The sequence below is a fragment of the Talpa europaea genome, assembly GCF_964194135.1.
Source record: "Talpa europaea genome assembly, chromosome: 1".
Classification (NCBI taxonomy): domain Eukaryota; kingdom Metazoa; phylum Chordata; class Mammalia; order Eulipotyphla; family Talpidae; genus Talpa; species Talpa europaea.
In genome coordinates, this window is record NC_140073.1 from 93,575,537 (window position 1) to 93,599,048 (window position 23,512).

Consider the following 23,512-nt stretch of genomic DNA (forward strand, 5'->3'; position numbering starts at 1 on the left):
CAGATTTATGGTCAACTAATCTTTGACAAAGGAGCAAAGAATATGCATTGGAGCAAAGAAAGTTTGTTCAATAAATGGTGCTGGGAAAACTGGGTCGCTACATGCAAAAGAATGAAGCTTGACCACTACCTCACACCATACACAAAAATCAACTCAAAATGGATTAAAGAACTAGACATAAGACCTGAAACCATAAAATATATAGAAGGAAATATAGGCGAAACACTACGTGATTTGCACATCAAAGACATCTTTACAGACACATCACCCAAAGCAGTGATAGTGAAGGCAAAGATAAACAGCTGGGACTACATCAAATTAAAGAGCTTCTGCACAGCAAAAGAGACAATAACAAAAACAAAGAGAAACCCCACCAACTGGGAGAACATTTTTGCACCCAACACTAATGATAAAGGACTGATCACAAAAATATGCAAAGAGCTGATGAGACTCAACAACAACAAAGAAAATAATCCAGTCAAAAAATGGGCAGAAGAGCTTAAAAGAAACTTCTCTGAAGAGGAAATGCAAATGGCCAACAGGCATATGAAAAAATGTTCAACATCACTTGCAATCAGGGAAATGCAAATCAAAACTACCATGAGATACCATCTTACACCAGTGAGAATGGCACATATTAAAAAAACTAGCAACAACAAATGTTGGCGAGGATGTGGAGAAAAAGGAACTCTTCTGCACTGTTGGTGGGAGTGCAAGCTGGTCCAACCACTGTGGAAAGCTGTGTGGAGATTTCTGGACCTACTAAACATAGAGCTTCCATATGATCCAGCAATTCCACTCCTAGGTATTTACCCAAAGGACACAGAAACATCAATTCCAAAGAACACCTGCACCCCTATGTTTATAGCAGCACTGTTTACAATAGCTAAGCTTTGGAAACAACCCAAATGCCCAAAAATAGATGACTGGATCAAGAAGATGTGGTACATATATACCATGGAATATTACTCAGCATTCAAAAAAGATAAACACATGCAATTTGCAGCAACATGGATGGCGCTGGAAGGGATCATGCTCAGCGAAATAAGCCAAAAAGAAAAAGAAAAATACCGGATGGTCTCACTCATAGCAGGAATCTAGAAAACTTAAATAAGGGACCAGGAAAATGAATAACTATAAGAAAGTGAAAATCAAAATCAACAAAAAACTATGAACCAGAGACACTTTTAGGGGGGCGGGGGCGGGAGGGGAGGGATTGGGGTCAGAATGGGGGGGCTGCAATTGTATGGGGAATATAACAATAAAATTTATTAAAAAAAAAATTACACTGTGAAACAATAAATTGCCTCTGTTCACATGGGGATACCCTTTGGAGACCATTCTCTTTAAAAGAAGTATGTTATAACAGCAAGTATTTCCTCTCTTAACATGTTTCTCTTATTAAGATAAAGCTCTGAAGCAAAAATAAATGTAAGAAATTCCTTTCAAATCTTAATACATCTGCTCTGTCATAGGGCAACTTTGTCCTATGATATAGGAATGATAAGAACAACAACTCCGGATTGAAGATTTCATCTTATTATCACAAAATCTTATGAGATCATAGTTATTATTCCCATTTTGTACATGTGAGAATCAAATTCAAAAGTCACAAGTCAGTGAGTAATGTAGCTAAAGTTCAACTCAAGATGTATCCAACTACAAAATCCCTAAACTTTGTCTCTGCAGTGTGCTGGGACGATAAGATTTTCTAGCTTCTGTGGGGGAAAACACTTAAATCACATCTGAAAATTAAACATTAAAAAAACAGAAACTATTAGTTAATGGGTGAGGAAATACTGAATCTTTATGAGCATGACAGGACTGAACCTTTCAGAAAACATGCTATAAATAGATATGAATGAGAACATAAGATTACACGCTGCCATGAGCAACTCTTTTCCCACCTGTAACTATGCCAGTGCCTATTTTCCTTTCTTCTTTTCCTAAAAATAAAACCTTTTAAAATGTAAAAATATATACACATGTACATACACACATACTGCCATGAAATATGAGGGTAGGACAATTAATACCAACCTGCCAGTTTAAGCTCCCAAATACCACTAATCATTTCAGACACATTAATCTAATTGTGGTTTCTAGGGTAAATTGAGGTCATGGGGGAAGGTAGAGTCCAACCAAAGAGGTCAGTTTGGAGAAAACTTCAATAACTCAGGGACTGGAAAAGAAAAAACAAATACAAGGGATGGTGTAGAGAAAGAAGTCAATATGTTGGCAATTTATAAAATAAAGAAGAAAACTGTAGGATTTTCACTCCAAGAGGCACTTTGTCAAGGAAAAAGAAGGGGGTAAGCTGTCTCCCTAGTATGACATATTCAGTGAACTTTAAGACATAAACATTTACCTTCAGCAGGAACTAGTTGTTCCTCCCATCCTTCAGACTCATCATCGAAAATGCTACTCTTTTTACGTTTTATCTTTTTATTCCTCTTATGAAATCACTTATTTATTTTAAACAGATATCTCCAACAACAAAGGTTTGGGAAAAACATCCTATAACACAGTCAAGCAATACATAATGATAGAGGCCTTTAGAGATAGCCTGTTATGTAGTAGACTCTACCATCTATGTGCACGTAAGTGCACCATATGATGAACACACAGTGACAAAACCACCTAACAATGAATTTCTCAGAACATATCCTTATGAAGCCAGGCATAACTGCATCCAATAGCTCTCTTCCCACCCACCCCTAAAAGTCCCTATTTTTTCAGTCAATGCTCTTTTAATATCTGAATCTATAAAATAATTGTTACAACTAATTTCCTCCTATATTAAATTTCATAGGAAATCAAAAGCAGGTATAGTCTACCTATCCCTATTGCTTTTCTCAGAATTGCTGGACACATGTTAACTGCAGGACAGTCTGAATGCATTTACACATGCAATACAGTGTTTTCTACTGATCGAATGTTTTTATTAACTCAAGCATCATTGGAGAGATGCTTATAGCCATTGAGAATTCCCCAGTGACCTCCTATAGCTGACAATATCCAAATACCTGAGTAGACAGATCCAGCAAATCTCCATAGCTATGCAATTAAAACACAAGGGGATTTTGCTTACTAGTGAGACCTAATCAGGAGCAAGGCAGGTGGAGAAACATCCCAGACACTTCAGGAAACATGCCTAGTCCCTTTCTGCCAGGAGCAATTATTAGCCAAACTGCTTGGCAAGAATATAAAAGAGGGATACCATGGGGGCCTCCCTGGTGGCACAAGGGGTTAAGACGAAACCTATGAAGCTATCCGCAGCCACTGCAGCACGAGTTTGATCCCTAGCCAGGGAGTTAACCCACATGGTGCAGCAGACCTCCCCTGACTCGCCCACTGTTCCCCTCAGCACCATTTTTCAGTCAATCTGCCTGTCCTCTTCCCAGCTCTGTCTCTGGTGAATTCTCTCACCCTCCGTACCTCTGGCCTGTACCCCAGTTCTTATATACATAAATATTTTTTAAAAAATAAAAGAGGGATACCTTGGTACTTGAGTTTGTCTTGACAGAATTATTTCCACTTTGGAGGAAATAATATGAAGGGAATAAGGACACATACCAAAAAGTAGATGAGAGATTAATACCAGTATCATGATATTGGCAAGCGGGAAATAGTACACACACACAAACACACACACGCACACACACAAACCAGAAAATTCCTGCACCGATGAATACATATTTATTAGAGACTTAATAAGTACAAAATCTGCACTAAATTCCATGGGGAGCACAAAAATTGTCCATTTATTTCATAAGCCTTTGTGGCATGTCTACTAAGTACTCAGGACTTTGTTATAAGGGGGGGAAGGGAAAATAAAGTGAAAAAGACAAAGTTCCTGCCCCCATGGAGACCACATGTAGCAGGAAGGAAGATAAGAAACCAGTGAACAGGGGCCTCCCTGGTGGGACAAGGGGTTAAGGGTCAGCACTATCAAGCTATCGCAAGCCATTGCAGCACAAGTTAGATCCCGGGTCAGGAAGCTAACACACAAGGCACAGCAGACCTCTCCTGTCTCAACCGCTGTTCCTTGCAATTAATTCACCTGTTCTGCTCCACATTCTGGAGAATCCTCTCACCCACCCCACCCCCACACCTCTGGCCTCTACCCCAGTTCTCATATGCACAAATAAATAAATCCTTTAAAAAAAAAAAGAAAGAAACCAATGAACAAAGAGTATCATGAAATGCTGTCACAGGAGAAGGGGCGTCTAGGAGTACAGGTTTTCCGTTCTATCTGAAAGTACAGAGCCTTCCTATGAAACCATCCTAAGCCAAAATGGCGATGCACAAAGAAACAACATTAATCAGTACTGCATAAAAGCTAAGCTAACAATAACGCATAGTAAAAGGAGTGATGATACATACGCACACTGTAATGTAAAGTAGTTCCAGGAAGGTGCTTGGCGGGGCCACTCTCGCTTCTCTGAGTGCAGGTTGCCTCCCGGCTGCCGTAAAATACATGCTTAACGCTGGTTTTGCTTTTCGACTTTTGTCGTAAAACCGAACATCTCTGGATTTCTTTCAGTAAGCAAAAACATACTAATGATGAGCCTTTGTAAAATCAAAGCTGTTAGAAAAAGATCTTAGAAAAACAGGGGTTACCTCTATACAGCAGAGGCATACACACAAAAACAACTGCAAGGACCAGAGGCTCCCAGGAATTTTTTTAAATGAAAACCATGTGTATTGATTGCCTAGGACTTCCATAACAAACAATGACAAACATGGAAATTTATTCTCTCACAGTTCTGGAGGCTATAAGTCCAAAACAAAAGTACTGGCAGAGTCATGCACCATCTGAAGATGCTAGGGATTCTTCCCTGCCTCTTCCAGTTTCTGGTGACTCAGCCATCCTTGGCATTGCTTATTGTAGGGGCAGGAATGGACACGGTGCAGGTTTTCTGATCCCATGCAGACCAGGTAAAGGAGGAGTCAGAGTCCTCAGTAGTTTTTGCAGGTCTTTTATTGGGATTTACCCGGTGCACAGCAGGCAGGGGTGCTGGGGGGCTGGCAGGCTGGCAGGCCCAGCAAATCTCCACTCTATCTGGGCTCTCTGGCGTTCTCTCTGCTTCTCTTCTCCTTTCGGCTTCCATTCGTTCTTGGCTTCTCTTTCGGCTTTTTCTGCTTCTGCTTTCTTGGCTTCTTGGCTTCTGCTGGCATCCCCGTGACACCAACCTTAAAAGCGCAGTCTTAGCCCAGTTGAATCCCATCTACCTATGCCCACACCCTACTCCAGGTGCCCGCCATCAGGCATGCATTCAGGACCGCAAGGATCCATCATTTGTCCTGATGGCGGGAGGGCAGAAAAGCCTGACATTTTCTTTACCCTACACTTATCTTGTAGCTGCTTTATTCCACTCTCTGCCCCTGTTGTCACATGGCCTTCTTCACTGTCTCCTCCGAGTCTCTCTGTGTCCTCTCCTTTTCTTACAAAAGGACCAGTCATTAGGTGTAGGCCTCATTCCTCAGTGTTACCTCATCTGCAAACACCAACTTCCAAATAAAGTCACATTCTGAGATTCCAGGAGGATAAGAATTTGGGGGCAATGCTATTCAAACCACTAAGCCAGACAAAAAAATAACACAGGCCTTATCTAAGCAGTGACCAACACAAACAGAAAGAAGAGGAAGGAGTCCAGAACATTCTCATTTTATAGCTTGAATAACATACTGCTCATCTCTGATATAAGGCAATCCAAGCAGCAGAAGCCTTTCTTGGGATGTTGGTATTACCAAGTCCTTAGACTAGTAGCCACTATTATTTAATATCTATGACTGAATGCAATTTCTATAACTCACACTAACCCTGAAGAGTATTATAACTTCTGTAACAGTTGAGAAAAGTGAGAACAGGAAAGTAAAGAACTTTCCCAGAATCACTCAGTCTGAAAGAGGTAGAAGATGAGGGAGGGTCAATGGAGAACAAGGGGGACAACCCACTGAGGTGAAAGCCTTTCTATTCTCCTAGATCAGTTTTTATAGCAGGAAATGATCCTAGCATGTTAAACTCCTGGCAGGATAGCTAAATTCCTGTTTTGGACTCCATCCTTTGCCACTAACAGTTTACAGGGAGAATTCCACAAAGCAAATTAGACATTTCTCTCTTCTATATTTTTATATGTGTTAGTCTCCTATTGAGGAATATTGTTCATCAAATGAAAGTTATAAACACTACGTTGTTAAAATCCAGCCATCTGGAAAGTCATCTACCAAACCAAGTGCTATCTTGACCTCCCTTCTTATCCTGTCATTGAGCTAACACCCATGAATCAGCTCCCAGCCTCTAGAAAGCTTTTTCTGACTCTTGTTAATGAAAATTACTCAAAAACACAGAAATAAGGCAAAAAATAATTATGTGGTCTTTTAATGCCATGCTAGACATGTTCCAGTAAGCCCATTTGTGGGTTAGGGACTATAACTCGGTTTCACATAATATCATAATTAATACAATGACATTTTACAACTATGTAAAGTTGGAAGTTTGACTTAAAAAAAACTGATAAAGTATGATTATTTTCCTTTCTGTCTAGCAGAGAAAATAATCCCCCAAATCAGTCTCATAGAAATATAGGATACTGATTAGTTTTGGTTTTAATTCAACAATCTTTATTCACCTGCTTTTCCCAACTGACAATTTTATTCCACTTTTTTCTATTCTTTTTGAACCAGTTTTATCATTCTGCTAGTTTACTTCTCAAAAATAAGATAAATAAACTTTGACACACAGTCACTATCTTCTTTCATGAGATTATGCTAATAATTTGGATATGGCTCACATATCTAGGTAAAAATTGAGCTCTCAAGTACTTCCACAGCTTGCACTACTGTAATAGCTTATTTGCCTGCCTGCCAGACTGGGCAGTGACTTCTAAGGAGCCACTGTTCACAGTGGACATTTCAGTCTTATGTCCACTGTTGATTCTTAAATCCAGCAAAATGATTACCTAAGCAGATGAGCTCACTCAAAATTCCTGAATGAGTTTCTTACCCAAATGCCTCAAAGTCCTTTCCACATGCTCTTTTCCTTTGTCCAGCACAATCTGAAACTCCTACATCTTCTTTTTTAACTTTGTAACAGTTCTATTATCTGCAGCCTCTTTGAAGAACAACAATTTATTCTAATTAAATGATAGGTTTTCTCACAAAGGCATGCATACAGCAGGTTTTAGGCTTTAAAATAGGGTGACCGGCCTCCCTGGTGGTGCAAGGGGTTAAGTATTGCACTATGAAGCAATCCACAGCCTCTGCAGCACGAATTCAATCCCCAGCAGGCCAGGGAGAAACGCACATGGTGCAGCAGACCTCTCCTGTCTCGCCTGCTGCTCCCTTCAGCAGTGTATTTTGGTCAGTCTGCCTGTTCTGTTCCCCACTATGATTCTGGTGAATCCTCTCACCCTTCTCCTCCGCCCCCCATCTCTGGCCTGTGCCCCAGCTCTTGTATGCATAAATAAATAAAAATCTTTAAAAAAAAATAAAATAAAATAGGGTGGAATTCATATCACCTGGCTGGGAATCAGTAACATTTAAAAATGGATATTAATAAAATCACCATCTTTTTTTAAAAAATGTCAGTTTTTATTAAGAATGAAAATTGATTACACAAATAGCATATTATAAATATAATAAACAAACTCTAAAATAGAAAGCAGTACATAAAAATGCTTGAATACCTAATTATGTCAAGCAGAAGTTGCTACACCCATACTTGTAAATCAATTTAGATTTATTGTCCATCAGATCATAGAATATGCCTCAATATTCTGATCCAGTTCTTTCTTCCGAAAGAACTGGTATTAAATTTGAGCTATTAGCGAAAGCCTTGGTAAGTATCAAATATTTCTGCCACCTAGCAATTTAATGACTTGGCTTCAAAGTCAACCTATCCCAAACCTTTAAAAATGGGTCTGGGTCCTTTAAATATTTTTTCCTTTTTTTTTTTTTCTTTGTAGCTGACAGGATTAAGTTTTCTCAGTAGAGGGCGCTGGACAGACATCACATGAGGAAAGGAGTCCTGTTCCAGCTTCCAGCCAGTTGACAAGGCTCTTTGTAATCCAGTACCTCAAGCACGAAAGGAGGTATCCCTCGGTAACTAATTTCTGCAATATGGACAGCTTCTCCACTGTCCAGCCTCCAGGACACAAGGACACCCCAGCGCTCAGTGCCTGTAGGGCATTGTGCAGAACCCAAACACCAGTAGCTCCCCATTCACCCCTTCAGGTATTTTGTAATGGAGTGTCCTTGTTGAGACCTCTCCTGCTAACAGGTTCCTCATGAACTCTAGACAGATTTCTAGCAAGATCCTCTGGCACAAATACTCCAGCAAGGTCAGGAAACAATGATGGGAGATGGGGGAGGGGCAAAGGCATTCCTTGGGTGTTCTAGCTAAACTGTACCTTATATCTGTCATTCTTATATTTTTAGGGTCCTCTTTATATCTTAAATCAACTTAAACAAAAAGTCAGTTAATCTATTCAGGAATAGCCAAAAGAATGTCAATTCATGACATGCACGTTAAGGCAGACCATAATTGAAAAAAAAAAAAGTCAGGGAGCCTGTTTATATAGAAAAAAGGGGGCAGCAGGAGGGACTGTTCTGAACAAGAGTTCATAGGATGAAAGTGCATGCCCGGGGTGGTGACAGCGTCTTTTTGGCTGAGCAGCAGTACTTCTCAGCAGCGGAGCTGTTGTGGGAAAGGATAAATCTTCCTTGAGCAGCTGGTAATGTCATTATTAGGAAACGTAAGGATAGCCTAATATTGGGATACACATTAAATAGATAAACCCATGAAATAATGGTGAGTGATAATGTGTAACTGCTCCCTCTACAGGTCTTCCCAACTCCAATTTTAGTAAAGGTTTCCTTATGCAGTTTTCACTTATTAACCAATTCCTCCTTATATTCCAACCCCTGTTATAGTTCACAATTCTTTTTTCATTTACTGTGTGGTATCTATTTCCTGAATAGACCCACACTAATACAAAACTAGAAACAATGTAAAAATGAAACATCTTTTTAAATAAAAGAAACTTTTTCAGGCACTTGATAAAAACAGCAGTTTCCAGTACATTACAAAAAGTGTTCACTTTTACAGAAATTAAATAGTTGTATTTAAAGAAATGGAAATTGCTTGCATATTTGAAATTTAGATGACTGAGAAAAATGAAAACATATACAGAGATTTTGCTATACCTTTCTACTGATTAAAGTTTCATTATCATAATCTTGTCTACTTTGAGATAAAAAAGATGTTTGTATTTTGTTAGCAATGGAGGGTCCCTGCAGTGCCCAGATATCTATAATGGGCTGGTTTTTGTTTCTAAGAATTCAGAGCTGTAGAGAAAGTGAGATTTCTTTACAGTTTAGTGAGATGCTTTCAAGTTTTCATACCTTATATATCATCTTTGTATTCAAATCAACTAGGTTTAAACACAGCCCATCGTTTTCTGGCTGGATAACTTCAAACAAGTGTTTTACTATATCAGGTATCTACTTTCTTCTTCTATAACATGACAATAACAATGCCGATGATGAAGGATGGTGGTAAGGATTAAATGAGATCATGTGAGCAAACCTAATATCATAATTCCTGCCATCACTTATGAAGCAATAAGGGGAAAGCAGCAGCCATAATCACTGCTATCACTGAGATTTTATAACTTAACCTTTTGCCCTATTAATTTCATGACCTCTTTTTTAAACAAGTAAATGTCAGAAGAAGATCCTATAATGTCAATATGTGTCTTATAAAAATTAGTCAAGACCTGAAAGTACCTTAAACCTAGTTGTTCACAAGCTGACTTGATAGTTCTTTTCTCTCTTTCTTCCTTTCCTTCCAAAATAAATGTCTCTTTTCTAAGCTTAAAATGAAGATCATGTGAAAACTTCTCAATGAGCTTTTTCACCTGTTTTTCATTGTTTGATTGAGAATCATCTTGTGTACTTTTTATACAAATTGTGGTAATTTCACCATCGATTCTCTCCTTACATAGCATATGAAATTTTTTTAATGTGCTTTCATAAAATCTGTGCTTATTTTTCATGTAAAGGAAAACATCTGTGTCAAGGACAAGCATTTCTCCATGTCTAGTACTTTCAGGTAGTGATGGTCTAGGTGACTCCAGAGATTTACTACTTCTCTGTAGACTCCTTCTGGGACTCTCTCTATGCCACTTTTCCCCCTCACTGATAAAATTCCTGTTTTCTTCTAAAAGAGAACTTGCTTTTAGTAGCAAAGATTCTTTGAGTCTTTTGAAATCCAGAAATGATCCTTGAATGGAGATTCTTCCACTGGATCTTAAAGGACCGAAGTATAAATGTGGAATTTCCATTTTCAAGTCCATTACCAGGCTTATTAGGCTGACTTGACTTCGAAAAACAGAAAGATCAAGGGTCGCATTTACAGAGCTAAAAACCTAAAATTCAAAGAGAGAGAAATTAAAACAGCCGAGGAGAGACTAGATAAGCCCATTCTTTTTCTGCCACTTTCTCAGTCTCCACAGCAGTTGCCTTAAACCAGGCCCGAAACTTAACCCAGACTGACTTCTTGTGCCACAGCAGTCCACCAAAGGGATCCACAATTCCATTAAGATCATAATCTACCAGTGGGTATACACAGTCCCTCATCACATACTCCAAATTAGAGTACTTTTTAGATACAGAATGCTTTTCTGAAGCAAATTTTAAGCAGAACCTATAGACATAAACTATTCGGGCTCTGCTATGTGGATGGAACCCCCTAAAGTGCTCTCTAAGCCCAAAGTTCATCAGATGGCTGTTTAGAACTCTGGCTTTCTTACAGAATAAAGTTTTAAACTGATGTATTAAACTGTAACTTTTTGCTCTTATTTTCACCTTTTCTTACTCTCCAGGAATGTCCTACTTTTGATGTTCATTTTAATCTCCCCCCAAAATAAGTCCTGAGGTAGATACCCAACATCATCCATGACAGTGCAAAAGTTCACTGTCACTTTAAAAGCATTAAGTAACACATATAGAAACAAAAATCAGAGCAGGCAAAAACTAACTGATTCACACCTTACCTTTTCACCAAAATGAGAGATTGTGAGTTGAGCAGATCCAATTTTCTTTGCTAGATGGTGTTTCTTTTTTCTAATAATATTCTCTGCAACTAAGTAGAAACACTGCCATCAGAAGTGCTGGTGGCATGATACATTAATAATCATGTCAATACCGATAAGGTTGTTTCACCTCTATTATTTAAAAAGCATAAGATTTTTCTGTAAATTCACAGTAAGATTTTCTCTAAGGGAAATAGCTTTCCCTTTTAGTTAACACATTAAATTTCATTTTACTTGTAAATGTGACCTTAATCAAACTTAAAAAAAAAAAAGCATCTCTATATCAAACAAAAACCTAGAAGTAAATTCCCTACTCTGTTAATTAAAGCCATGAGGAGACTTGACCTTCTTGAAGCCAAGCTACCACCCGTCTTGCTTTCCTTTGATTCACCAGTTGAAGTTTTCAGGCTCCATTGCTAATTCTCCTTCTCTTTCCATTCCCAAGGTATTTCACACCACTGGTCTCAAGCCTCTAATCTCTTTGCTAACCTACAACCAGCACCCAGGTGAGCTCAACAGTTTCCAAGCTTTATGTATCATCTATATATGTGTCACTTCCAAAATTCTATTTTCAGCCAGGACCTCCTTTCTCCCTCTGCTGTGAAAATCTCTAATTCACTATGCAAGTATGTGTCTCAGTGCCCAAAATTCAATTCTTGATAACTATAACTCTCCCAAAAGTATAGTGTTGCCCAGCTCAAGAAAGGATGCATCCTGGGCCTCCCCCTGGTGGCGCAGCGGTTGAGTGCTGGGCTGCGAGGCTGCCTGCAGCCTCTGTAGCGCCGGTTCGATCCCCGGCTGCCGGTGAGGGTCCCACAAAAAAAAAAAAAGAAAAAAGAAAGGATGCATCCTATTCGATCATCAGCAATACCAAGCATTTCTCAGTCACCTGTCCTGCTACCACCCTAAGCAAGACTGGTGATGAATAGTAGCTCCTATTCTCCACACAGCTGCCTAACTGAGCATCTGCATAAAATGGTCACATTTTTTCAGTTCAAAAACCTCCAGTATTCTCAAGACCCACCTGTGTCTATGCAGGTGTCTTTCTTTTTTTCTTTCTCCTTTTCCTAATAAACCTTCCTTTTAAAATTAAAAAAAAAAAAAAACCCTCCAGTGGTTTCCTAACTCACCCAGAATAAAAATCCAGACACTGTGCCTTGACCAATAAGCTACTTAAACGAACTGGCTCCCAACTACCCATCTAAACACCTCCTAGGTTAACTCACATATGGAACAGCCAACCTATCCTATCTCGCCCACTGCTCCCCTCAGCAGTGTATTTCAGTAGATCTGCCTGTTCTGCTCCTCACTGTCTCTGGTGAATCCTCTCACCATGCCCCCTTGCACCTCTGGCCTACACTCCAGTTCTTCAATGCAAAAATAAATAAATAAAACCTTAAAAAAAAAAGAATTTGCAACCCCCAACAACATTATCATAAATCATTTTTCACATATATTCTTGCTAATATGATGTCATTTTATACTTAGAATATTTTTAAAGTTACTTTAAACTTTATCAATCCTATGAATCATTTTAATGAAATTTAATTTTTAATTTCATTTTAGAAATGTTTCCAAGGATACAAACATGATTTGGAAATACCTTTTTTTTCTCTGAATGTCACATATGCAACTCCCTTGGTTCTTGTTGGATATATTACATCTTCTACTACTCCACCCTCATTCTTAATGTCTTGGAAGTGACTCTTTACTAAAGTAGTCAGTAAGTGGTTATTAAATAGACCAACAGGAAGACCAGCAACTACAATTGTTCTCTCAGAAGATTTGGATTCCTTGACATTCAAAGTGGATGCCTAGAAGAGAGTAAGATACTCTTTAAATATTAAATATATACAATTGGAATTAATAAAGGCAACATCATATATCAGTGTGAGAGGTGCCTTTTTTCAATACAGATATTAGTGCAGCTGATTAGATACTTGAAAAAATATATTAAAGAAAGATCCTTAAATCACACCACATGCCAACATAAACTACATGAACTTGAGAGTTAAATGTAAAAAGTGAAACCTTTTTTTAATCATGAGAAGAACACCAGTTATTGAGTGTCTGATTTTAGAAAGGCCTAAAAATAATGAAAGTCATAAAGAAAAAGATCAGGAGATAAAATATTTTAATTATAATCAAAAGGTCAAGCCAATCATCCAGAGATATCTGTATGATTTCTAAATCCTGAAACAAAAGTACATAAGCCAAATAAGAAACATATCTACTTCTTTGGGTCATGATCAGGAACAAGTCACATTTAAAAAAATAAAAAATAAAACCCTGGCAGTAACAGGACTGCAATGGAGTAAAGCCTGCTTTCCTGCACATATCTGAGAAGAAGTTCAACCACAGAGAGTATATGCTATTGCAGGCCCTGCCACCATGCTGGGCACACAGAACCAAAGGCAAGCAGATCCTTCCCTGGATTCTCTCTTTGAACTTGGGTTATTCAGTGAAGGGGTTTCTGTTTAAGTGTTTTAATTTGTTCACTGGTCCCATGTAGGAAAATGCACCTATAAATGGCTCCGCATGCTTATATAATTAGCCCAGCCTGATTATGCCAGAGCACACACATAATTTATCCTAAATCACCCCCAAGGAGGATTGGGGAGGATCACCCCCAGACTCTCTCATGGGCTTGGTAATGGTTAATGAATTACAAAGATGTTTGAAGCTCTCAGTTCAGAGGAATTGCTGGCTTGAAGAGCATGCGGGTGAGGACCCATAGTCAGGCCAACCCATTTCACATTGGGGTAGCCCTGTAACAGAATCTGTACCTTAAGCAGGACTCCACTGGTGACAGACAAACTACTTCAAACTTTCCAGACTGGGAAGACAATCTATGAATGCAATGTCCTGTCCATCCCAAGAATGTCTCAAAATAAAAACAAAGGAATAAAAAAGAGAATAAACCCAGTAAAAGGGAGAAATCAACATGGGAAATGTTTCAACAAATTTCTGGAAGACTGAAAATATACAAAGTATGTACAAGAGTAAGACAGAGGGAAGGAACTAACTAGAATGAAAAAAAAGAGTTGCAGTGGAAATGTAACAACCTTCATGGTAGAACCTCAGAAACAAAAAATTGACCAAAAACTGAAAGGCTAATAGTAAAGCAATTGTGCCAGTTGTCCCATATCCCCTACCCGCCCTCCATGAGTGTACGCCCATGCTTCAGCACGCACATACATGAATGCAGCTAGATGACAAACTCTGGGAAAAAAACATCTTACTTTTTAAAAAAAAGTCTGAATGAACACTCTGGGGAGAATATGACTTACTAGTGTGGTTGCTGGCACACCACAGCAAGTTCCCCTCCCTTTAGAGCCTTTAAAAGGTCCCATGTCTAAAGATCTTAAGTGTGAACATATTATGAATGATCTGGGAATCTCCTAGCAAATAAGAGAGCAAAGCCATCTGGTAGATTTAAAATCAGAGCAGGCTCTATTCTGTGAAGCAGCCACACAAGAATGTGACACTTGCTAATAAAACAAACTTCCAACCTCCACAAAACCCCAAGAAACCAACTAAAGATTTTAAAAATGGGGACCCAGCCTTTGCAGCTCCACCATGCATTCTTCAGAAGTCAAGAAAATAATTAAACTGGAGTATTTGCCCTTCTCTGTACATAAATATCATTAATATTTCTTTCTAGAAGATAACTTAGAAGTCAAGCGATCTGTGTTTATAAGAAAACAAGGGCACCCTGCCAAAAAAATTACATTTTTTGCATCAATATCAATGACTCACCTTTCCTTTTTTTCTTCCACAAGTATGCTATTCTGTAACATGGTATCTAAACTGAACTCAAATTTGTGCTTGTAGGAGCAGTTCTTACAAAGTAAATTAGTGTAACTATTTCCTGGGTTGGAACCCTCACTTTGATTTTGTAATAAATTCTTTGCCTCTCATTAAGACTTATATTGCAATAACCATAAACAAACTAATGTGTAACACAATTTGGAATAAAAGATAATTCATTTGACCGGGCTATTAAAAACATTTTCCTATAAGTAGAAGATGGGAAAAAAACATGACATTGCACCAAAATGAGAAAAAACAACCACAGCACCCTGGTTAAGGCCCTGCTATAACAGTATTTACTATTGGCATAATAATGTAAACTCTCTGGCCTCCCTGGTGGCGCAGGCGCTTGAGTACTGCACTATGAAGCTGTCCCCAGTCTCTGCAGCCACGATCCCAGCTGGCCACGGAGAAACCCACATGGCGCAGCAGACCTCTCCTGTTTCTCCCCTGCTCCCCTCAGCAGTGTATTTTGTCAGTCTGCCTGTTCTGTTCCCTGCTCTGTCTCTGGTGAATCCTTTCACCCTCCCTCACATCTGGCCTGTACCCCAGTTCTTGTATAAACAAATGAATCTTTAAAAAAAAAGTAAACTCTCAACTTTTAGACTACTTCTACTGAGCCTGCAAAATACCAAAGATATAAATATGATTACAGAATAAAATGGAAACATTCAACACTGTTAAAATTAGAACGAAGAAAAAACTAACAGAAGTTGGGGGGAAAGGTAGAATAATCTCTTACAGAGAATCAGAAATACTATCAAAATTTTGTTAGGAACGCTACAAAAATAATCAATAAAATTTAAAGCCCTCACTTTATAGTAGGAATTCAATAGAATATGAATGATGACTACACTCCAGAATATGCATTTGCTCAGCATCTCTTTGATAGCTATAAAAATAATGTGGAAAAATATAACTGATGCAACAGCATATTTCAGTTCACAGAGTATCATACAGTATCTTGTATCTTGTCAATTAGTTAATCAACTAACAAATACAGAATTAAGTAAACATGCGTTCTCTGCCGGGCATTATGCTGGGCACCATAGACAACACATGCAAAGACATAAAGCACACACCTTGCCTGAAATTCAGTTCCACTACTACTGAGTACTTATGTGTGGGGTCTTGGATAGGCTTTAGGATAATCAACATAAAGACAAAAGGAATGGGGCCTCTGAAAGGGTAGCAGACACATAAATTAACTATTTCAACAGAGCTTGGTAGGCACAGAATGAGGGAAAACTATTTCTTCACAGCAGGAAACAGAACAACACCCAACAATTTGAGAAAGATACAAAGACATTCACAATAAAATGCTAAAATACAAAATAAGTGCCATGCAAGATCAGGACAAGATTAATTATGGCTAAAGCAGTCAAAGAAGACTTCATGAAAAAGAGGACTTAAAAACCAAGAACAAATTTTAATGAATGGTAAAATTAAATTAAAAATGCAAAATAAAAGTTCACGGCAAAAGCAAAAAGACAGAGGATGAGGGATGACAAGGGCTCATCTTGGGACATACAAAACAAAAGGAGTATCTCATTAAAATAAAACTCATACTAATCTATTGGCTGTGTGGTAGGAAAGCTACATTTAATGGAGAATTTCCATAACATTCACAGACAAATAGATTGCACAAACAGTAAATATAAAAAGTTTCTCCATCCTAGCCCCAAGTAGCACAATGTGATTATCCCAAACTAGTTCTTCCTACCAGAGAAGATGACAAAACAGATTTTTCAGGTTTCCAGGAAATTTTAATTAATAGATTTGTCTCAATTTACTATATATCAGGCTTTAACAGTCCACACCAACCTTAATGGGTAAATGGCTAGTGAATTAGTTTCCTGTTTGCTCTTGATCAATGTCAAAGAAAAATATTCAATTTAAATTATTCCACCTCTGCCCTTAACAATACTAATGCCATATTTCTTAATTCAATATATGTAATTTATCGTTGAAGTCAAAGAAACTTCTTGTGTCATTATTTCCACAGAGTATGAGGAGATAGCATTCAAGGCATGGTCTTGTTTTGTAAGAACTCACTGATTTTTATGAATCTAAAAAAGTATTTCAATAACCTGCCATTATTTTCCTCCTTAACTTTCTTTCATAAATTTGAGACAGTATGGCAAACACTCATAATTTTATTGAGGTCAATTATGAATAATGATGGCTATCCACAATTAAGATGAAAAAGATTTTTTGGAAACAGTCCTTTTAAGAATTACCACATAGAGATACAGAATTTTGAAACAGGGGCAACATTTTAGCCAATGTAGTAAGGTGATGATGGCATTTTCCTAATAACAGTGATATATTTTATGAAACGCTTCTGATCACTCTAGAGAAAGCGAAAAGATAGAACAAAAAACGGTTATTTTTTTTTTGTAAGACACTCGTGAGAAATACTTGAGATGTATTCACTGCTTTCATTTCTATTTCTTTTCTGAAAAATCAGTTAATTTTGTTGACGTTGCCTTTACTGGCACCCGGTAAACACTTGGTTTTGCATTCCCGGGACCCTAGCATTTCAGACCAGAAATTAAAGTTCTTGCCACTCCTTTTAAGAGCACGATGGAGAGAACACGAAAGGAAAGACTAAATCCTGAAATTGCTAACTGTTGTTAGTAGCCGGCACAGATGGTGAAAACACAGAGCCCTTTGTGTCTGGAGAAAGAACGGAGGTCACAGCAAGACGCATTCCCACTAAGGCAGCTAGAGGACACCGGATGCCTTCCTAACTCGAGCCCTTACTAGACCTTTTCAAAGGAAAATTACAGCCTCCATTTCTGGGTAATTCTCTCGGCTCTTGTCCCCCAAGTTGTGGGAGGCCCACAGTGGAGACCTCACACTGCCTGCGAAGTGACCCCGGAACGAAACCCCCGTGTCCCCGGTCACAGGGCACTGGATGCGCGTGGATGCGCACGGCCGCGCGCGCTCAGTGCTCCGGGCGCGGAGCCCCCCGCGGCGCCTGCAGTGAATTTCAGATGCGACACAATAGTCGGGGGAAGGTGCAGACAGCAGGGCGATGTTGCCGGCGGCTTGGCCGCGGCGACAGGGACCTCTGCGCGGCTCGGGGTTCCCCCGCGCGCCCAGAGGCCAGGCCCGCACCCTCGCCCGCCCACGCCCCCCACCCACCCCGGGCTCCTCATCCTTCTAGGGATCTTGGCCACGGTAGGGGGGCGACCCTGCCCTGTAAGACCCAAATCAAAAGCAACTTGCCATGGCGGAGGAAAGAGGTGCCCTCGGCTGCTAGAGGGGCCAAATTCTAGCCGCGCGCTCAGGGCGAGCGGGAGCAGACCGGCAGCTTTTGGTTTCGTTTTTTTTGTTTCTGCTACTTTGGAGACAATACCAGGACCGCTCCTCCCCTCCCCGCTGTTCTGCAACTTCAGGCAGGGGACTTGGGCCTGGGAAGGCTGCTGCCGGCCAGGCGCCCGCGGTAATTTCACAACTTTTGAAACCACTTCTGGAGGAAGGCCTGGAGGATTCCCGAGCAGAAAGTTGGGGATTCCCTGGCTGCCGCGTCTGTCCTGGTGCTCTGTGGACTCTGGATGTCTTTCCTAACACCTCATTCTCTCCCCAACCATCTTGCCTCCTCTCTGTCACTTCCGCAGCCCAAGGCCAGTATCGGATAGGAATGAAAAACGCACGGATTCTGTTAACAGAGAGATTGCACTGCTGTCTTATCCTTGCCTGGCCCCCTCTCCGACCCTCGAGTCTAGGGGTACCCCAGTCGTATACAGCTTCAAAGCCAGAGCCAAAAAGAGCATGAAAAAGGGTAAAGTCGACGCAAATATGAAGAAACTCAATACACTCCTAAATAAAGAAATAAAACAGAAGTCATAAATAGTTCCCTTTTATTCATGATTAGATTCACAAAAATAAAAAGTCATATTGTGAGGAAGCATCAATGTTGCTGCAGTGGTAGACAGGTGCAAACATTTGTAAGGAGTTTGGTCCCTTTTAAAATATAAAGTATAAAAAAGTGTAAAACTGTGTGTATCCTTAGACTTAGGGATCTCACTTTCAGAACTTAAGTTTTAGTGCACAAGTGAAATTAAGATACAGTAATCCAGTTGTGCACTGTTTATAATGCACATGTTTTTTGAACTGGGAGCCACTCAGTTTATCCATGAATAGTGTTCTTTATTATATAGCTGTTGGTGCATCTACAAGGCCCCAGGCCACATGATTTTACAACAGAATGAGGCAGCTCCTGTTAAAGAAGGATGCTGTTAGATTAATGTGGCTCTAAAGCCAGGGTATCCTACAGAGAAAAATCAAAATCTAAACCTATAAATGTCTCGAGGTTAGGATGATCAGTCAGCCAGCCAGCTGGGCTTTAAGTGATGAGGCAATCCAAAAACTGCCTTTCTTGCTTCCCCATTTCCATGTATCAATCTTGCCCTGACTCTAGTCAGAGGGATGATCTTAACCATTTCCTGTATGATGTTGCCCTATTGCATAGTTTTTATTCAAATAACCTCTTAAAATGTTTAATATGCCCACATTTATCTTCTAACAATCTATATGTAATTCCCTAATGTGTAGGTACAATTGAAGAAGGTTAAAAACTAGGTCCCCACTCCTGACCCAGCAGGCAAGTTTGGGAGGCTGGAATAGATAAGGAAATAGATAAAGCTGCCTTGAGGACAAGGCCATAAAACCTGACCACCATGACCAGAAAAACCAGCCCAGTTGTAGGAATGCAGAAGCAGAGGCCAGAGTGTTTCTGAATCAAAGGCCTGTACCAAAGACCACACATCCCAGCAGATAACTGGTGCAAACTGGCACCCCAAATCAGAAAGCCCACGAAAACAAGAGAGCCTCAAATCTTCCTTCCTGGGCAGACTTCTCCCATCTCACCCGCTGCTTCTCTTAGCACTGTATTTCAATAAATCCACCTGTTCTGATCTCCACTCTGTCTCTGCTGAATTCTTTCACTCCTACACACCCCCCTCCTCCAGCCTCACCCTGATCTTCTCCACCTGGACATCTAATTAATTTTCTTTTTCAGATACCCTTTCACAAAATGCTTGCATGGGTGTGTAATAAGCACACATGAGATTTAAAAAGACCAAGCAGAACTCTATTTCCTCCCTTCCTCCCCTTCAGTAAACAGTAGCACCAGCCACCTAAGAGTTCAAATTCAAGAATAATTGCTCATCTTAACTTCTGTTAGCCCATCCCACTAACCACCAATCCAAAACACCCAGTATCAGTCTTTCCTTCATCTCCCTTCCACCTTCACCTCTACCACCCAGATCACATGCTCACTCCCTCAATTTCCCCTTCAACCCATTCCAAATACCACGCCCAGGATAATAATTTTAAATATAAATCAAGTTTGATGCCTATTGAAACACTCCATTGTTACACTTTAAATTTTAAATATAAATCAAGTTTGAGGCCTATTTAAACACTCCATTGTTATACTTTAAATAAAATTGCATTCCTTATGGGGAGAAAAAAACAGCCTTAATCTGCTCTCAAGCCACATCTCCCAGCATTGTCCTCACTCCCTCTGTTTAGACCATCAACAAGCTATCCAGCCTGGAGCTTTTTAACAGCTTTTCCTTCTGGAGGTTTCCTCCCTGATCTTCACTTAACTGGTTTGCCCAAATGACCCCTCCTTAGAGTCTGTTTCTGATCACTCCATCTAAATTTGTCTCTCCCTTCACCCTGTTAATTACTATTGCATCACCCTATTATTCCATCTTCAGAGTCCTCACCCCTTTCTGAAAACACCTTGTTGTCTTCCCCCTTATGATCGACATTGATAGTTTTCATCAATAGTCCTTGTTCTTCTCCATACAGGGACATGGATAGCCCTTCCTCACCCCCTGCTGTTAGGCACAATGAAATGTGAGAAAACTGATGTTTCATATTTGAGTGGAAACATTTCATTGCCAGCACTGGTCTTCGACTCTTTCTTCTTTGCTCATGAAAACACGTATTGAAGGAAAGTGCAGCACTGACCTACCATATAGAAGACAGTTGCACTAGGAAGTTGCTAAGGATATAACAAAATCTATGTTGTGACAAAACTGATGTCTTAAATAACTGAATCTGTAACAATAATTTAAAGAGCTTCCATGCTCCTGTTCCACCTAATAAAGGGTGGAGCTGTGCAGCAAGGGGAAGCTAAGGAGGACTTGGGAGAGGACTTGGAAAGAAAACTTGGAGGGAGGCCTGTGGAGCAAAGAAGAAGCCATGCTTACTTCTAGCCTTGGGCTTTCAGGAGACACTAGAAGAGTTGTGGGTGAGGGACTCTTGGGGAGCCTGACAATGGCAGTCTTTTTCTTGACTTGTATTTTAATTTGTTCCTTTCATTGCAGACTTACCTGGCCCCTTCTGTGCCTTCTTATGACTCACAGCCAGAAAGTACTTTAGACTTGTGCCTCAGGCCAGCTTTCCAGCCTCTGTGGCCCCACTTTGGGCTAACCCTGATTGGCTGGGCATTTACTCACAAGGGGATGGGTAATACTGGGTTTTACATTGGGAAACTGCTCTCCTTTTTCTCTTCCCTCTCTTTATTGCACACTGATTCTATTAATGTACTTTTCTATTGAAGGTCTCACTAAGAGTACACTTTGTCTTTATGTGGCAGATGGTAGAACCTATTCAGAGCATGCAAAGTTTGGGGGACCTGGGTTGCCCTTCATTCTGCCCACTAACAGAATTTTTACTAACATCACCCAATATGCCTTGTAGAATAAAGGAAAACTATGAAAATATTTGTAAATCCCCTGTCTAATAAAGGATTTGTGTCCAGAACACACAACTACAACTCAAAATTTAAAAAAAAGGTTAAAATGGACAAAAATGTGAGTACATTCTTTACCAATGGATAATATGCACGTGAAAATATATTCAACATCATTAGTTATTAAAGTGATGCAAGTTAAAAATCACAACGAGATTCCACTCCACATTCACTAAAATGGCAATAATCCAAAAGACAAATAATAACAAATGTCAAGAATGTGGCAAAATAGGAATAGGCCTATGTTTCTGGTGGGGATATAAAAATATTATAGTTACCCTTTAAAGCAGTTTAGAAGTTTCTCAAAAAATTAAATACAAATTTACCATATGGCAAGAAATTTCTCTTCTACCTGTTGTGCCCAAGATCAGCAGACTCGGCGAGCATAGCCTCCAAGAATCCAAAGATAGCCAATGCAAACACAAAAGGGAGTTTATTACAGACTCAAGTCCGGGCTTATGGCACCTACCAGCGCAGTGGCAGATATCAAGAGCCCGGAACAGAGAAGCAGGGGTCTTAAATAGGGTCACAAGCAGGCGCGAATTTTGAAACAATCTGGCAATTACTCATTGGCTACTACAAAGGCCTTTTGGTGCTCTCGGTTACAGTTTCAAACTGATTGGACAGTTAGAGATGCTGTCCCATTTATGGATAATACTGCCCTCATTGGCAGCTGGGGTGGTCTGCTTTTTCATCACCAAGTAGAGTGAGGGTTGTGACTGTTGAAACTATCTCCGGAATGTGGCTGTACAAGGACTAACATATCAAGGTGGAGGATATACAAAATGGTGAAACCTCGCCTAAGCTTGGTTTCACACTACCCAAGAGAAATGAAAACAAAGACTTAATGCAAATGTTCATAACAACATTTTACATATAGCCAATTCACATGAGTGAATTGGTTATCAGCTGCATAAAAGATAAAAAAAAAATGTAGTGTGTTTATTATATTGTACACACACACTTCATCATATACAATATGTATTATATACAATATAATATCATGTATTATATGTATGCCTATACAATATAATACTACTCAGCAATGAAAAGGAGTGAAATACGAATACATAATTAAGAATTAGGCTCAAAAATATCATGCTAAAAGAAACTAAACACAAAAGGCACATATTGCATGATTCCATTTGACCAGAAGAGACAAAAACATAAAAAGAGGAACTAGAAGTAGTCCCTGAAGCTGGCGGAAGATCAGAGATTAACTGTATGCACATTATCACCTAATCCAAATTGAGATCTTCTCTAAAACAATCTAGGATGAGAGTCAGGAATGTGGCCTACACAGATGTGTCACTAAACCCGAATCTGACCTAGAGTGACCATTGAACTTGTATATGCTTTTAACCTAAAAATTCAGGAGACCATTAAAAAGGTAAAGTATATTTATTTGGGATCAAAGAATTATAATTCAGGCTACATAGATTCAAATAGAAATCTATAACATGCTCCAAGGAGGGGCAAAAGACAAGGGGGGTAGTGGAAGAAAAGAGATGAGGTAAGTGATTTTAAAAAATGTCAAAATTAGGGCCTCCCTGGTGGCTCAAGGGGTTAAGACACAACCTATGAGGCTGTCTGTAGCCACTGCAGCACGAGTTCGATCCCCTGCCAGGGAGCTACTCACATAGCGCAGCAGACCTCTCCTGTCTCACCTGCTGCTCCCCTCAGCAGTGCATTTCAGTCAATCTGCCTGTTCCGTTCCCCACTCTGTCTCTGATGAATCCTCTTTCCCCCCACACCACTGGTCTGTACCCAAGTTCTTGTATGCATAAATAAATACATCTTTTTTTTAAAAAAGGCAAAGAAG

At 39.6% G+C, this 23,512-nt stretch overlaps 1 protein-coding gene across 1 annotated transcript; it reads right to left on the bottom strand.

The window, feature by feature from the left end:
* Positions 1–9,671: 9,671 nt before the first annotated feature.
* RBM43 (RNA binding motif protein 43) lies at positions 9,672–20,747 on the bottom strand (the record flags this gene model as incomplete). The annotated part of the gene is made up of 6 exons (XM_084256021.1): positions 9,672–10,433; positions 11,061–11,149; positions 12,703–12,913; positions 17,703–17,895; positions 18,277–18,740; positions 20,673–20,747. 6 exons carry the CDS (start codon positions 20,745–20,747, stop codon positions 9,672–9,674), a joined length of 1,794 nt encoding a protein of 597 aa, XP_084112147.1.
* Between the last annotated feature and the right edge of the window lie 2,765 nt (positions 20,748–23,512).